This window comes from Drosophila suzukii, chromosome 3 (assembly GCF_043229965.1).
Source record: "Drosophila suzukii chromosome 3, CBGP_Dsuzu_IsoJpt1.0, whole genome shotgun sequence".
Lineage (NCBI taxonomy): Eukaryota > Metazoa > Arthropoda > Insecta > Diptera > Drosophilidae > Drosophila > Drosophila suzukii.
This window is the reverse complement of record NC_092082.1, coordinates 799,393-812,190: the sequence shown is the minus strand read 5'-3', so window position 1 is coordinate 812,190 and position 12,798 is coordinate 799,393. Positions and strand designations below refer to the sequence as shown.

At 46.6% G+C, this 12,798-nt stretch overlaps 4 protein-coding genes across 4 annotated transcripts; 2 read left to right on the top strand and 2 right to left on the bottom strand.

Moving 5' to 3' along the window:
- Window positions 1-995: 995 nt before the first annotated feature.
- On the bottom strand, window positions 996-4,680 carry Rev1 (Rev1 DNA directed polymerase). The gene is made up of 6 exons (XM_017079504.4): window positions 4,523-4,680; window positions 3,148-4,472; window positions 2,810-3,092; window positions 2,323-2,746; window positions 1,448-2,255; window positions 996-1,381 (listed from the first exon to the last, which is right to left on the bottom strand). Exons 1-6 carry the CDS (start codon window positions 4,556-4,558, stop codon window positions 1,237-1,239), a joined length of 3,021 nt encoding a protein of 1,006 aa, XP_016934993.3. The 5' UTR covers window positions 4,559-4,680; the 3' UTR covers window positions 996-1,236.
- Window positions 4,681-4,721: 41 nt separating this feature from the next.
- Window positions 4,722-5,904, top strand: MED30 (Mediator complex subunit 30). Its single transcript, XM_017077939.4, has 2 exons — window positions 4,722-4,960; window positions 5,071-5,904. Exons 1-2 carry the CDS (start codon window positions 4,790-4,792, stop codon window positions 5,839-5,841), a joined length of 942 nt encoding a protein of 313 aa, XP_016933428.1. The 5' UTR covers window positions 4,722-4,789; the 3' UTR covers window positions 5,842-5,904.
- A 197-nt stretch (window positions 5,905-6,101) lies between these two features.
- LOC108013417 (tax1-binding protein 3 homolog) lies at window positions 6,102-7,374 on the top strand. Its single transcript, XM_017079275.4, has 3 exons — window positions 6,102-6,280; window positions 6,421-6,549; window positions 6,622-7,374. The coding sequence occupies exons 1-3, from the start codon at window positions 6,227-6,229 to the stop codon at window positions 6,808-6,810; spliced, it is 372 nt and encodes a 123-aa protein (XP_016934764.1). The 5' UTR covers window positions 6,102-6,226; the 3' UTR covers window positions 6,811-7,374.
- A 190-nt stretch (window positions 7,375-7,564) lies between these two features.
- Gale (UDP-galactose 4'-epimerase) lies at window positions 7,565-10,276 on the bottom strand. Its single transcript, XM_017079274.4, has 4 exons — window positions 9,764-10,276; window positions 9,406-9,646; window positions 8,334-8,624; window positions 7,565-8,278 (listed from the first exon to the last, which is right to left on the bottom strand). The coding sequence occupies exons 2-4, from the start codon at window positions 9,643-9,645 to the stop codon at window positions 7,757-7,759; spliced, it is 1,053 nt and encodes a 350-aa protein (XP_016934763.2). The 5' UTR covers window position 9,646; window positions 9,764-10,276; the 3' UTR covers window positions 7,565-7,756.
- Window positions 10,277-12,798: the final 2,522 nt, after the last annotated feature.

Here is a 12,798-nt window from a genome sequence, read left to right as displayed (position 1 = left end):
GGTGGGCAGTGTGCGAAATTTTACCCAGGTGGGGTACAATAAAAAAAGCTAAATAAAAAAGTGCATATGCTCACCTTATATAAAAATAACAAATGATTTTTTTTAAGTAAACAACGTAATTAAAAAAAATACTCCTTTTTTTAAACATTTTTAGAGGTTTTCAACGAGAGTTGAAAATAATTGTCTCCATTTCTGAATAGATTAAGAACTTCTACATTTTCGAACCACCTTTAAAAATGGTGTATAAAATCTTAAGTTATATTTCGGTCCCCCATAAAATATTGCTAATTATTTGTACCTAGGTGTACTCCCAGATATTTTCCACCTCTGGCTTCCTGGCATCGGCACTGTAATTGTTATGGTTTGTCATGGGGCTGCGGATGGGATGGGCTCAGATTGGGAATGGGAATCGGGACTGTTCATGGGGTACACTCAAGATAAAATCGAGTTAGTCCGTAACTCACCTAGCTCCCCATTAAAAGAAAACAAGTTTTTAGAATTTCAAAATAGTTAATATTGTAATTTTCTGCATTTTAAGAACAGTTCATTTTAAAATAAATTCTATATATTTTCTGGACTAAGGACACTTTTTTTTCAGTGTAGGCATGCCGCATGCGAATCAATTACATATTACAGCCGTCGCAGCGATTAACTGCAGTGACTTTAGAGAACTGTTCAACACTAACCTGTTCGAGCCGAGTCGATGCCGCTTTCATTAAAGTGCAAATTATGACTTGCCAGTTCCGCCAGGTGTGTGCCCGCCTGGCCTATTTGTCTTGAGTGGCCCGGCTTCGCTGGGAAAGAGCCACCGGGGCGTTTGGTTTAGGCCAAAGATGGGGCTCTGCCCTTTATGTATGAAGTTATCAACGCCGTCGTTCCAGATCCACATTATTTACTGCACTTGCAACATTAATTGCTACCTGCAGTTGTAAATGATTCGATGGCATTTCTTTTCCGTTTTATATAGATAAAAGTATGGAAAATAACAACATTAATTGTATGTTTAATAACATTTATTAAAAATAATAACCGTTCCATTCGGAAATTAAATATTATGGATTCAATCCAAATAGTTTCTTTTGGCTCAAATGAATGGTAAAATAAAAAGGCACATGACATCACTTCATTATCCGAAGAAAGCCTGAAAAGGTTACCCCTCTTACATTTTTTAAAGCTAATACTTCTGCTCTTTAAAGAACAATAAGGAACCAAATGTATCACATTTTCCACAACAAATTACATGCACTTAATGCAGCGAATGTTTTCGATGAAGCAAAGGTTGTAGCCCTCAATCTCCAGCATCTGGTGCTGAATATCCTCCTCGATGTGCTTATAGGCCAGGTGCCAGCAACAGGAGCTGCTGCGCTTCATGTTTATAATGCTGCATATAAAGGACAATTAAATTGATTACGGAAATGAATACATAAGCATAAGATTAGGTAAATACCGGCACAAGTACTTCATTACATCGTACATGTGATTCAGCTTATCACTCCTGATCATTTTAGAGATCTGCTGGTGGATAATCTCAACGTCGGTTGGCTTGGGCACCTCCTCGCGGCTGACCCATTCGTTCAGCATGCTCTTGTAGTTGGGCCCCATCAGGATGTCGGGCACTTCGTTCTCGGGCCGGGAAATGTACTCCAGAATTGTGGGATGCATGTACTTGGCCAGTGAACCGATATAGTCTGCCACAACCTGATCTGGTTGGATGCAATGCGCCTGTTCCTTATGATCCTTACGCTTTCGCATACGTGCCACAGCTGCCCGGGAAGTAGAAGGTTTAAGATCGCTGGCGCTTAGGGGACTCACATTGGGTGAACGGCTGCGTTTCATCAAAGGCGGTGATGAAGGCGACACAAATTGGAAAGGTACTGCTTTTTTGACAGCATGTTCATCCAATTCCAGATACTCATCCTTATGGGCAAGCACCTCGAGGCGTATATCCTCCGGCAGCTGAGCCAGAATATCCTCATCAAACTCAGGATTACTGGGCTTAGCAGGATCATTTCGAACTTTATCCCCATTTAGCGTTTTCTTCCCCGCCGCTGCTGCCGTGAGCATGGTCATCACGTTCCTGGACTCCCGGGGCTTGACTTCATCCACTGGTGGCTTATCTGCAGAAGGTTGAAAACCTTTATCATCGTTTAACGACTTTCTGCCCACTGTAGCCGCCGTCAACATGGTCATCACATTAGTGAGTTCCCGGGGTATTGGTTTAGGTTCAGCAGATGGTTTCTCCACCACAGGTTTATCTAAAGGTAATGTAGGCCGTATATTAGTATAACCCTTCGCTAGGCAGAGTACAATGGAATTGAATACCTTTCTTCATCTCTGACAACTTGACAAACATCTGCTTGAGGACGTTGTCCTTCCGAACTTCGTTGGCATCCTCCAGCTTGGTCAGGTGTATGCCAATACCACGCAGCTCGTGGGGCGGGAGATCAGCTTCTTTCATTAGGTTGAGGACTTGCGACGTGATTACATTCACATCATCCGTGGCATGCTTAATCATTGAGGACTTGTTGATGGTATCGCAGACTCCGTGGCCCATGTACTTGGAGGTTTCGACTGGCGCCTCGGCAGCACGCACCATGATCTTTAGATTAATGGACTTCGCCTTGCGCTTGATCTCAATCAGACGCTTGGTAACCTCGTCGCTGAGCTGCCGTAGAAATTGTTCACACTCGGCCGAATTTGTGAAGCGAATGCCAAAGTTCATCTCGGCAGAAACCGTTTTGCGGGTCTAAAAGGAAAGTAATTTGCTTCAATATAAATATGATTACACAAAAGCAGTGCCCAGGCCAACCTGCTCATAGGCCAAGGGACGGTCATCAATTCCTCTGCAGTTCTGGAATAAATTCTGACCGAGCTTTTTGCCCAGCACCGATTCCAGCTTCTCCACCGAAGTGTTTTGAACGTCTTCACAATTATGCAGCCCCGCCTGCTTGAGTTTGTAGCTCATGCTGCTGCCCACTCCTGGCAGTGATTCCAGAGCCATGGGCGCCATATAGGCCAATATGTCCTGCTTGGAATCTAGCAAGAACTGGCCGTTCGGCTTGGCCTCCTTGGTGGCCATGCGGGCCAGCAATCTAAAAGGATGCGCGTTTTTATTTAACATTTTTTAAACAGTAATTCACTACCCACTTATTGCCTGCCACTCCCGCTGAACACGGGCATCCCGTCTTGGTGTGCACCTCCTGCCTTAGATGCCCGACGAAAGCCATCACGTCCACGTTTAGGTCGTTTACCACATCGGTTAGTTCCACGAACATCTCGTCGCAACTCACAGCCTCGATGTTCAATGTATACTGAGCCACTGTGTCGTACAGGGTACTGGCCACCTCCTTGTAGCCTTCGAAATCGTATGGGATCGTCTTAAGCTCCGGACAGAGCTTCAGGGCCTGGCCCACGAACATGCCATTGCGGATGCCCTTTGCGCGAGCCTCGTAACTGCAGGAAGCGATCTCCGAGAGCGACATCTTCTTGTCAAAGCCCGAGCGCACTTTTTCCGCCTTGTCTCCATCGTGCAAGTGTTTCTCAAAGCGCTGGGCGAAGAGCTCCATTTCGACCTTTCTGTCCGCCTGCGGGTGCACGGGCACATCGGTGGCTGCACTGGCCCCTTTCGAATGGGTCACTGCAATGGGCCATCCTCGGAGCTCAGGACGGGATCTCAAGCCCACGGAGACAAAGAAGCAGTCCATGTCGATGTGCATTACATAGCGATCAGAACCGATGCGTTGGCATTTCTCGAGGGACTGTAGAAGCTCCCTTTTTGGAAAACCCTTGGAGCCATGATCCTGACGCAACTGACAGACATATTGCTTGAAGCCAGCTCCCAGGGTAGCGATGTGGTGCAGTCGGGAGTTCTTGTAGAACTCACTGAGAAAGTTTGGATCTGAGGCGGTACGGGCAGCAGTGGAAGTATTCGACGTGGTGGATAAGTTGGTGATCTTGGACTCGGACAGACTGGCCTCCTTTTCCGGCGATGTGGCCACCGCCTGCTGCAGCTCCTTCAGAATCCCTCCCAGATTTGTTTGCAGTTCATCCTTGGGGGGATCCACCTCCATTTTGCTCTCATTTACACTGCTGCTGCTGGTTTTTCCAAAGTTGAGCCTGGGCTGCGAGGTTTTCTGGTTGGTGTACAGCAAATATGGCTTGTAGTCCAATATCTTCCCGTTCTCCAGGCAATCCACCACCCACTTGGCGCTGATGTACTTGCTAAGATTCATGTTCCTGACCTTGACATCCGGCACAACGGAGGCGATTGTAAACGTCGTGTGACTCCGTTCGTAGTGGTGGAAGGTCCCTCCGTGCACCATCATGATCCGCTTTAGTTCATCTGCCGACGGGTTGGTCAGGCCGTTAACAAAGATGGAAATTCCCTGAAACAAGTCGGTCTTGCGAAATGGGTCGCTGGCTGCTGCGAATTGCTCCTCCAATTTGGATTTCTTGGCCTCGAAGTAGCCGCCCTGGAAAGGAGCGTTAAGGTACGTGTTTTGCACTTTCAATATAGCCTTACCCATTCACTGAAACCATTATCGTCGTCGCGCACCATTGTAGAACTTGTTAAATCATTTAATAAGCTTAAAACCAATTTAATTTCACAAATCCAATGCCGCGCCGCTCAGCTGTCACTTTTGCACTTTTTGGCGCCAGTCTGGCAACTCTTGATCTAGACGGCGCTACCCAACACTCTCGATTGGTTTTGCGATACCGATAGCAGCGTTCCTTGTGTTGGTCTATCGTTGTGCGATATATTTTGTTTATTTTATAAGAATTAAGCAAAATGTGGAAATACGGTCAAAATCAAGGTAACCAGGGACCAGCGGGCGCCGGCGGAGGAGGCGGTGGCCCCAACATGATGCCCATGGGCGGATTCGGCATGCAGCACGGCAATATGCAGCAGATGCACATGTCGCCGCAGCACCAGCAGCAGCAACAACAAATGGGCATGATGGTAAGGATTATATTCATTGTTAGCTTTAAGCGGGATTCTATCGCAAGTGTGTTCTCCCGAAGACCTTAAAAATGGTATGGCTTGTAACTCAATTCAATTTTCTCATGCAGATGAATCCCCAAGGACCTGGAGGTCCTGGCGGCCTAATGCCCGGCATGTCGCCGCAACACCAAATGCAACAGCAGCAGATGATGCACCAGCAACAGATGATAATGCCCCAGCAAGGAGTGGGCGTTGGAGTGGGAATGGGCGGCGGAGTGGGAATGGGAGGAGGAGGGGGCGTGGTGCCTCAACAGCAGCAGCAGCAGCCCCAACAAAATATGCCCCAGCAACCAAACATTCCCCAACAGCAGCAGCAGCAACTCAATCCCGGTGGCGGTGGAATTCCTCCTGGCGGCGCCGGGGGCAACAACAATATGCTCGCCATCTCCCAGCAAAATCCCCACAAGGAGATCAACATTGTACAGCTTTCCCGTCTGGGCCAGGAAACAGTGCAGGACATCGCCTCGCGCTTCCAGGAGGTTTTCGCCTCCCTCAAGAACATCCAGCCCACTTCGCACAGGGACAACAGCGCCGAGAAGAAGGTGCAGGAGTACTTCCGCACCATCAGGCTGCTCTTCAAGAGGGTCCGCATCATCTACGAGAAGTGCAACGACGCCGGTATGGATTACATGAGCGCCGAGAGCCTGATCCCCTACCGCGATGAGCCGGAACCCAGAATCGAGCCGTCGCAGTGCGATGAGTACCGAAAAGTCCTGCAGGAGAACCACGAACTTATAGAGACCGTGAAGCTCAAGAATAGACAGCTGCGCGAGATCATCGATAGGACACGGATCATCATCTGGGAGATCAACACTATGCTAGCCATGCGGCGCTCCTAGGCTTACGGATTCTAGATATGTACTAACACTTAAATAAAACTGCGAAACATTGCCAACAAGGAATGGTAAACTTTTACTTGGTGTTTTTGTGTTTAACAGCTTCAAAGATGTTCCCTGATCTGAAATTATTAGTATAATAATTCTAATTCAAAATGAATTACGGATAAAGTTTCTGCTGGGAAATTGAATTCAAAAAGTGCGGGAAGCGGTTCAATAACAATCGCATCCCTGCTGCGAACTATCGAAACCAAGCCATCGATAAATGGCTGCGAGGAAGAAGCAGAGTTTGTTGTGGGCGACAGCGAGATTTTAACACCTAATTGACGAGATTTAAAGAAACTAACTATAATTTAGCGAATCACAGTCAATCAAAACATCGGCAGACATGGCGAAAATGGCATTTCAGCACCAGGCCGGCACGGCGATGGAGTGTTTGAGTGTGAGTTGTGAATGACTGAAACCTGGCTCACACGCACACGGGCCTGTGCGTGTGTGTTGGTGAAATTGGGTCGCTGGAGCAAACAAAAAAATAGAAGCCACTTTCATATTTCAACTCGTACTCCACCTTACAATCCACAGATTCCCATCACGCTGCACAAGGAGAAGGACTACGACCAGGAGGGACGCGAGATTCTCAAGTGCGGCTTCAAGATCGGCGGGGGAATTGACCAGGACTACAAGAAGAGTCCCCAAGGATACACGGATTATGTGAGAAGATGCTAGGGAAACTGAGGCTTGAAGGCACACAGTTTATTTAATGTAATTCCTCTTCTAAAACAGGGCATCTATGTGACCGAGGTTCACGAGGGCAGTCCCGCCGCTCGAGCCGGTCTGCGGATCCACGACAAGATCCTCCAGTGCAATGGCTACGACTTCACCATGGTCACGCACAAAAAGGCAGTGAGCTACATCCGGAAAAACCCCATACTCAACATGCTGGTGGCTCGCAAGGGCGTGACCTCCACATAAGTGGTCCTCGGAGCAGGGTCTCCACTGACTCCAGCAGTATTGAAGCGGCATTTACACTAACCCTCCACCGCCTCTCCTGGCCAAGGATCTCTTTGCCCTTGCAACCTATCCGACTACTTAGACATACCTTATTATATATATATATTCATAACTTATGCATATCGCACACACATGTAGCCAGCCGTAAATGTAGCACCTAGTATTGCTTCTTGTTGACTTCGATTTCGGTTTCCCTGCCTTCCCATCACTTGTTGAACGAATCGCCAAGCTCCCGAGCATAGAACAGATTGCCAAATACCGATATAAACAAACAGTTCCGCAGACATCAGACTCGAATATAAACAATTTTGTACTTTTATATGTGCAGACCATTCCAAAAAGCAAACCGAAGCAAATGACGAACGCAGAGTTGTTGAAACAAACATACATTCATAGTACATACTTGTGATAAATGACTTTAACTGTGCAGATATGTGCGAAGAAAGCGCATCACCTAAGTTTTAAAATTGAGTTTTTAATGTTAAATTGCATTTGAATAAATGTTTGCTAAATAAATGTGCGAAATAGATGTCTTATTAAAGGGGGTTTAGATTAGTTATATTAGATTCGCCACTTTAGATTAAGATCAGACTTTTATAGATATGTTTACCCGGGTCCAACTTGCCCTACTACTAAGCGAAATCTCCCAGTGCTTACCTTGGCTGCGACCTTAATTGCAACCAGCGGTCACCAAACAACGTCAATGGGCAGAAAATTACATGACAACAGCTAAAAGCCTTTTTTAATTACAAAGTACTTTGGATTTACATACACACACTTGCACACATCGAAAAGAGGGGATACTAGACGAAATTTGGAAAGAAATATACACAACTAGAGGCAAATAGAAATTGCTACCTGAGCCATCATCAGGAACTTGCAGAGGGGCAGGAACGGGGAGACTACTCTACTTGTCGGCATATCCATTGGGGTTTTGGCTCTGCCAACGCCACGTGTCCTCGCACATCTTGTCGATGCCCCGCACGGCCTTCCAGCCCAGCTTCTGAGCCGCCAGCGAGGCGTCCGCATAGCAGGTGGCCACATCCCCGGAGCGTCGGTCCACCAGCGTGTAGTTGACCTTCTTGCCGGAGGCCTTCTCGAACGCCTTCACCATGTCCAGCACCGAGTAGCCCACGCCGGTGCCCAAGTTATAGGCGAAGAAGCCCGTCTCCGCGATGTTGCGCAGCTTGTCCAGCGCCTGCACATGTCCCTCGGCCAGGTCCACGATGTGGATGTAGTCGCGCACTCCGGTGCCGTCGTGCGTGGGAAAGTCGCTGCCGTAGACGCTCAGGCTGGGACGCCGGCCCACAGCCACCTGGGCGATGTAGGGCATCAAGTTGTTGGGCTCGCCGTTCGGATCCTCGCCAATCCGCCCGCTGATGTGGGCACCCACCGGGTTGAAGTAGCGCAGCGAGACCACGGCCCAACGCTAAGGAGGTATTGTTAGTGGTATTCCAAAGCAGAGATGGAAAAGGACAGCCCACCTTGTCTGACTTGCACAGATCCTTGAGAATCTCCTCGGTGAAGTATTTGGTCTTGCCGTACGGCGATGTGCAGTTGCCCGTGGGGTGCTCCTCGGTCACGGGCAGAAACTTGGGCTCTCCGTAGACGGTGGCACTGGAGCTGTACACGAACTTGAACACGTTGTTGTCGGCCATCGCCTCCAGCAGGACATTGGTGCCGGTCATGTTGTTGTGGTAGTACTGCAGGGGAATGCGGCAGGACTCGCCAACGGCCTTCAGGGCGGCAAAGTGGGCCACCATGTCGATTTTGTGCTGTACAGGAAAAATAATTGATTAGTAATAATACATTAAATATTTTTGCAACTTATTATAGTTAATTAGTTTGTCAACGACCCAACGAAGGTTATAGAATAGCAAATAAATATTTTATAAATAGCCGAGTTGATTAGGAAGAATTCCACTATGACAAATGCTGCAAAATCTATTCAGTAATCAGTACGCGTAAACACATATATGCATTTACTCCGTTGTGACGCCTAAACTTTTGGTCTAAAAATATGAAAATCGTTAAGTATGAGCATAAGCTTTGGGCTCGCACAAAGCTCACAGATATTTCATGGCTGTTTGGGCAATAACATGTTTTTTTAATGCTTCAACAAGTATAAATAAACCTTTTTGAAATGGAAAACTGACTGCAGCTAAAGAAAAACCCCCTTTTAGCGAGAATCTTGTGTACTAAGTACGTGAAAACATGCCTAGATTAGCGAATTCCCATGGCAATGAGTGCATGTAAACATGGTAATCTAATTCTTTGACCTCATCCCATATTTTAGAGTGCAGCGTACGTGCCCGGGAGCCACTGTGGATGTGGATGCCAGCGCACCAAGTCGATGCCGACCTCGCCAAGTGGGTCTCTTCCCCTCAGGGTCGATTCGTCGGAAGTGCCCGACCACTTGAGCAAACAAACAAGCGCAAACGAGAAAAAGCTGATAGCGCGCATGCCAGATAAGGCTGATTGAATGGTATCCAGTTGGCACTTATGTGCGCATGTAGAACCCCCGAACTGCTGACGTGCCCGTCGCCACTAACTCACCTCCTGGAAGACGGAGCGCACTTGCTCCCGGTCCGTGATGTCCACGCGGTAGAAGTTGACCTTCTTGCCGGTGATCTCCTGCACCCGGCTCAAGGCCTCCGGCAGCTTGGCCCCGCTGCTGTAAGCGTTGCACAGGTTGTCCACGCAGATGACGTTGTAGCCCGCGTTGAGCATCTCCAGGACCGTGTGGGAGCCGATGTAGCCGGCTCCTCCGGTGACCAGAACGGTGGGTGGGGCCATCCTGTGGCGGGGAAGGGGAAAAACACGCAAAATTAGGCCACACGAGCGCGGAATTCTCATTGACGTCACCAAAAACGTTCTGCAGGCGTGCCATTGGCAAAAAAAACGCCTCACTCACCTGTTTTACAGGTGATTATGGTAGAGATGCCCCGTGCGGTGATTCAGATACAGATTGGCCAGACGGGCAGTGCGTGCCCTTGAGACTTCAACGATTTAGATGCCGTTGCCTAAAATGCCGCTGAACGGAGGCCTCCGTGGGGATTGCAGATGGAGAAGATGTTGATGCCAAAGATCGCTGACCGTTGAGTGTTAACGCTAGCGCTTCCTAACCCGTTTCTCGCACTCGCTCACTCAGCTGTTTCCTCGCACGTCTGTTTTGATCCGCGGTCGCTTGCCAAATGAGCGCTTGGAGAGCCCCACATAGCCTATTTAGCTTTTAACTTGTTCTCGCTTCTCCGAGTCGTGCTTCTTATCAGTTTCGAGCGGCAGGTTGGGTGCTCCAATGTCACTCCGATTCGAGTGCTAGCTGCAGGCTGGCTGGGTCTGCGGGCGGGCGGGGTCGCCCTCGAAGTGCATCCTTATCGCCGCTGACCTTTGGCTTCCGATTCCAAGCCCGTTTATGCAATTTGCAAGTGCTCTTCCCTCGCTCTCTTCGCTGAAAAATAGGTAAACAAAGGCGCGGCGTTGCCACTCCGCGCCGCTCGCAGGCGCTGCCACATCCGCCCACTTTGTCGAGTGGTAACGATTTTTATGTAAAGTATTTGACCAAACTATTTTCCGCGTTCCGGTAACACTGGCAATGGCTTGTCTACATTTACATGTAGACAATCTCTCTACATTACATTTCTCTTTTAACGGTACATTTATTCAAAATTGAATTTTTGAATTTAAATTTAATCTAAGAATGGATTTTTGAGACTATTCCGAATTTTCAAGCCATGCGAATAACCTAAAGTTGTCAAAAAAGTAGGTATCCGCTATTTGGTGACCCAAATTCCTATCAAACTTTAAATGATAGGCGAAAGTGCACGTGCTCAATACGCCTTGAAAAAGACCTCAGTTTGTTTCTTTTACAACTTAATTAAGAATGTATTTGCGCAGCTACCAGTCGCTCAATGAAGTGCCCCTGCTTTCGGTTCTGAATGAATGGAATGCATGAATGGATCGAAAGCTTTAGAGCTTTAACCCAGATTGGATTTCCACAATCTTCAGTTGTTTTTGATTATCGTTAGATGGATCTATTGGGCAACTGGTAAACGTGGAAAACCTCTGCTATATATTGGGTATTTGATAAAAATGTCTTTATTACAACCAATCCTCATCGTTGGGCAACACAATCGTTTATCATCAAGAAACGGATCGATTCTCAAACGCAGAAAAACACACTCGATAAGGAATGCCATATAAGGCGTACTACACAGGCATACTAAGGCACACACACAGACGGACAATTGAGGATCCGGCCGACACATAACCGGAAATGAGTTAGTTGAACTTCCGTCATCGCTCGCCTCTGGATGGCGCTGGCCTGCAATATTTTTATGTGAGCGACAATAATTTGCACAGTCACAGAAACAGAAATGGAAACAGAAATGGAAATGGAAAGAGAAAGACGGCGCGGAGAAGTCTCGAAGTGGAAGTGGTCGTTCCTACAGTTATGTACATAATATAGTGCGGTCTGGTCTACATAGAGGCAGTACGGCACACACTCAAGCTCCCAATCCAATCCAATCTGCGTACATATGACATTATGGGGCGAGCATTATGGTTATGGCATCGCAGCATTATCAGTTCAGTCCGAGAATCACGATTCCGGCGGTGCTGGGCTGGTGGGGTTAAGGTTTTCGGGGGGTCTGGCCCGAAAGCTAAATTCGTATTTTTGAATTTTGTCGGGCGGGCGACCTGAAGATTGCGGACTTTGAAATGCCTCTTACATACTTGAGTAACTCGAGCCTTAACAGAGATACAACAAAATCAGAAATACTGCATATGGTTGATCTAAAACTAAAATATTCAAGTACTATTTTGAAGTAACTGCAATGTTTGTAAAAAGGATTGTATTGTTAACTTTTAATTCCCACACTCCTTTAATTTCCCATGCCACAGTGTACACGCATGGAACGAATAGAATTTACTTCGTTAGATTAAATGTAAATTTCGGTTATCCATCTTAATAAAACCAATTTTCCGCATTATTGTTTACGCCCGATAATCATCTGTGTTCTGAGTTCTGTGAGAAGGCCCACCCCACATATGACCGGCAATTCAATTTGATTTCGGGCGGGGAAAACGGGGAAATAGTGAAAGTGCTGCACTTTTCACATGGCCCTGATCCGACGGAGACCGACTTGGACTGGGCCACCATAAATGCTTATCACAAATTAAGCAATTTATATTTCGTGGCGTTTTTCTTTTTTCGCCTGGCAGAACCCGCATGGCCCGACCGAAAGTTTTTCAATTCCTAAATTGAAGATATGGAAAATGGAATTCATAACGCACATATAATTAGGCAATTATCTAAAACTTCTCTAAGCGCGATCCGAATTCGAGACTACGAGTACATAAATTCATCACACTTGAATGCTCGGCTGTAGCTGTATCTGGGTGGACTTTTGGAGTACTTTGACTCAGCGACAAGTCACTGAAAAATATCATTGTTTTCAGATATTAAATTATTCAAATTGAATAACATACTAAGAAATATTTCATAAAAGAAAGATGTTTAAAAATGTACACGTAATCTCCTGATATTTAAAAAGTATCGAGGATGCCAGAGAAATCAGTTTGGAAAGCCCTTATGTCTAAAAGTATGCAACAATACATTTGAATTCTGAAAACCAAGAGTTTCAGTTCGAAAGACGAATTTATTGTTTATACTGCATACTTTTAGGAATATTTTTAAGTGATTTCAAAAACCCTAGTGACTTATGTACCACCACTCCGTTAGTGATTTAAAAACCAAAAGAATGTTTTACAAATATACATTTGTACTTTCAAATATTATAATTAATTCATGTTAAATTCCCCTATAGTTTTTTGCAGTGATGGGCTGAGTCTCCGTACGATTCTTGGCTTGAATTTGAGCAAGATTCTCGGTCGTTTGGGTAAGTGGAGTACACGCGCATGTGCGGCGGTTCGGCAAAGTTTCTCACC

Excerpts from the sequence above, each read along its gene's own strand:
- Rev1 (XM_017079504.4), bottom strand. The coding sequence starts at position 4,558 with ATGGTGCGCGACGACGATAATGGTTTCAGTGAATGG. Across the intron at positions 2,256-2,322 it reads GTTGTCAGAGATGAAGAAAG|ATAAACCTGTGGTGGAGAAA; the intron begins GTATTCAATTCC and ends CATTACCTTTAG. Across the intron at positions 1,382-1,447 it reads GTAATGAAGTACTTGTGCCG|CATTATAAACATGAAGCGCA; the intron begins GTATTTACCTAA and ends CTTTATATGCAG.
- MED30 (XM_017077939.4), top strand. The coding sequence starts at position 4,790 with ATGTGGAAATACGGTCAAAATCAAGGTAACCAGGGACCAGCGGGCGCC. Across the intron at positions 4,961-5,070 it reads AACAACAAATGGGCATGATG|ATGAATCCCCAAGGACCTGG; the intron begins GTAAGGATTATA and ends TTTCTCATGCAG.
- LOC108013417 (XM_017079275.4), top strand. The coding sequence starts at position 6,227 with ATGGCGAAAATGGCATTTCAGCACCAGGCCGGCACGGCGATGGAGTGT. Across the intron at positions 6,281-6,420 it reads CGGCGATGGAGTGTTTGAGT|ATTCCCATCACGCTGCACAA; the intron begins GTGAGTTGTGAA and ends TACAATCCACAG. Across the intron at positions 6,550-6,621 it reads CCCAAGGATACACGGATTAT|GGCATCTATGTGACCGAGGT; the intron begins GTGAGAAGATGC and ends CTTCTAAAACAG.
- Gale (XM_017079274.4), bottom strand. The coding sequence starts at position 9,645 with ATGGCCCCACCCACCGTTCTGGTCACCGGAGGAGCCGGCTACATCGGC. Across the intron at positions 8,625-9,405 it reads TGCGCTCCGTCTTCCAGGAG|CACAAAATCGACATGGTGGC; the intron begins GTGAGTTAGTGG and ends TTTCCTGTACAG. Across the intron at positions 8,279-8,333 it reads ATCTGTGCAAGTCAGACAAG|CGTTGGGCCGTGGTCTCGCT; the intron begins GTGGGCTGTCCT and ends ATACCTCCTTAG.